The 2,500-nt window shown below is 40.8% G+C and overlaps 1 protein-coding gene across 2 annotated transcripts in view; it reads right to left on the bottom strand.

Annotated features, from left to right (window-relative positions):
* LOC125048290 (nuclear receptor subfamily 2 group F member 1-A-like) overlaps positions 1-2,500 on the bottom strand; it is a 30,068-nt gene that overhangs the window by 27,000 nt on the left and 568 nt on the right. For both annotated transcript variants that reach the window (XM_047646933.1, XM_047646934.1), the window contains exon 2: positions 1,802-1,951. In XM_047646933.1, the coding sequence (XP_047502889.1) occupies positions 1,802-1,951 (150 nt within the window). The remainder of the gene's footprint in view (positions 1-1,801; positions 1,952-2,500) is intronic.

The following is a 2,500-nucleotide window of genomic DNA, read 5'->3' as shown; positions in this document are numbered from 1 at the left end:
ACCGCCAGCGCCTGGGGCCTTCCGCGCGGTAATCGGCGCGCGGCCCGGCGATCGGAATCTACTCGACAACATACCCGATACCCGCGAGTGACTGACCCGATACCCGCGGGTGACTGACTCGATACCCGCTCGCCAGAAGCCCAGCGGCTATTGGCGGGCGGGCGGGTGCGTGGGGAGAGGGTGGGCGTGCGGGCGTGTTATTATTATTTTCATAATTATGATTATCATTATTGTTATTATTGTTATCATTATTGTTATCATCATTATTATCATAAAAATTCTCATCATTTTTATTATAATAATTATCTTCATCATTATAATTAATCACAGATATTACCATTAACATTATCATCATTGCTTTCCATATTACTATCATTATCGTTATCATTATCTTATTATTACCATTATCATTATAATCATCATCGTTTCTATTAGCATTACTCTCATTATCGTTATCATTATCTTATTATCAACACAATTATTATCATTACCATCATCATTATCAAATCTCTTCATTTATTCTTCTTATGATTGTTGGTTATCAGTAGAGCTAGCTCCTCGCAAATCATCATAATCACTACTATAATCTTCATCGTTATAATCATTTTTAGGGAAATGTATTACATAAAACTAAGACTTCTACGCAAGTTATATGTTAATGTAAATATTATATAGTATATATGCAATCAAGTGATAGTGTGTGTGTGTGTATGTGTATGTATATATATATATATATATATATATATATATATATATATATATCTGTGTGTGTGTGTGTGTGTGTGTGTGTATACATACATATATATATATATATATATATATATATATACATTTTTTTTTTTTTTTCATTCTCTTTGGTAACTTATATTTTTTTGGGAGACAGATTCGATATAAGTATTTCTGGAACTGCCTGTCTTCTCTAACATCAATTAACAGCTTATTAAGAACAGTAATTAAGAGTTAATGACCGATAATTCGTCTTAATATTTCGAAGACGTACTGTAACTTAGACCCAACCTGTTTTTTTGTTTTTGTTTTCTTATTATATATCCAACTTGAACGTAATCACAATTTGAAATGAAATTGAACACCCTTCCCCCCCAAAGTAGAAAATAATAGTTATGCAGATATAAACTCATCATTAGGCGAAAACTGAACTTCCTCCCGAAACCTTTATAATGAAGATACAAATAATAAAACTGATATATCTCATTAAATCCAATTTTTTTAAAAACTTTGACACCATAATTTCCCACCTTTCTCGATCTTACAATATTTCACTGACGATCAACAACTTTTGTTAATTATTGTCTATGATACTTTCTTCCTCGCTCGATCTCCCTTGGCACTCGACTGCTGTGCCACGGTGTCATCGGCGGAGTGCCACTCACGCGGAACTAAATGCTGGCGCAGAAAGATCGATCTAATATGGCACTTAATAAATGAGTGTTCGTGTTTCCTGAGTCAGAGAGACACAGCGAGAGAGAGAGAGAGAGAGAGAGAGAGAGAGATTGAAATAGTAATAAGACACATAAATAGATATAGAAACAAGAACAGACACAAAAAAAAAAAACAGAACAAGAAAACAGGACAAAACAGACAGACAGACAAACACGAAACTTAAACACAAAACGACGAAATACGAAAAAAAAAAAAAACACTCCTATCAAGAACACACCAAAAAAACCTTACCACACTACCCCTGTGATAACCCTCACCACCCCTCCCTCCCTCCCCCCCTGCCCCCTGCCCACAAGTACCCTGATGCCCCCCGAAACAACGAACTTCGAAGCACACTCACCTTCTCTCCTCATCCCGACTTTAAAGCACTTCCTGAGACGACAGTATTGGCACTGATTACGGTGGTGTTGGTCAATGGGGCAGTTTCGGTTGCCCCTGCACGAATATTGCAGGTTCCGGCGGACTGATCGTTTGAAGAAGCTCTTGCACCCTGCAGGAGGGAAGGAGGAGGGGGGGGCGTTAGTGGAATCCTTGGCGAGCATTGGATGGTTTTGGGGGGGGAGGGAGGGGGGAGGGTTGGGTATGTCATTTCCTTATGGGATATATATATTTATTTATTTATTTTATTTTTTTTTCGAAGGGAAGTTGGGGAAAAATTGGGGGAAGGGTTGTCAAAATATTTCTCTTTTGAATTTTTATTGTGTATATATATATATTCTTTTTATGAAGGGACTCGATTCAGTGCACTTAAAGAGAGAACTGGCGCTCAAGCGATCGCTGCCGATGCATGGAAAGGCTACAGAAATATTTTGGGGGAGATATTCATGAGGCACTACTCTGTATCGCAGGGCGGCAAGAGCGGCTCGTCAAAGGGCGCAAGTGTGAACTCAGGCCGCCTGCAGGTGCCCCGCCGCCGCTCCCGCGCGCCCCGGCGGCCCCAGGGCACGAATCTCCGCGACCCTGGGTCAAGGGGCAGCGCTATGGGTGCCGGACGGGTCAGCTGGGCGGCGTCCCCTGCGGGCGGCGGGCGGGCGGGCAC

The sequence above is a fragment of the Penaeus chinensis genome, chromosome 43, assembly GCF_019202785.1.
Source record: "Penaeus chinensis breed Huanghai No. 1 chromosome 43, ASM1920278v2, whole genome shotgun sequence".
Classification (NCBI taxonomy): domain Eukaryota; kingdom Metazoa; phylum Arthropoda; class Malacostraca; order Decapoda; family Penaeidae; genus Penaeus; species Penaeus chinensis.
The sequence above is the reverse complement of the archived record's forward strand: the minus strand, read 5'-3'. Positions and strand labels throughout refer to the sequence as shown.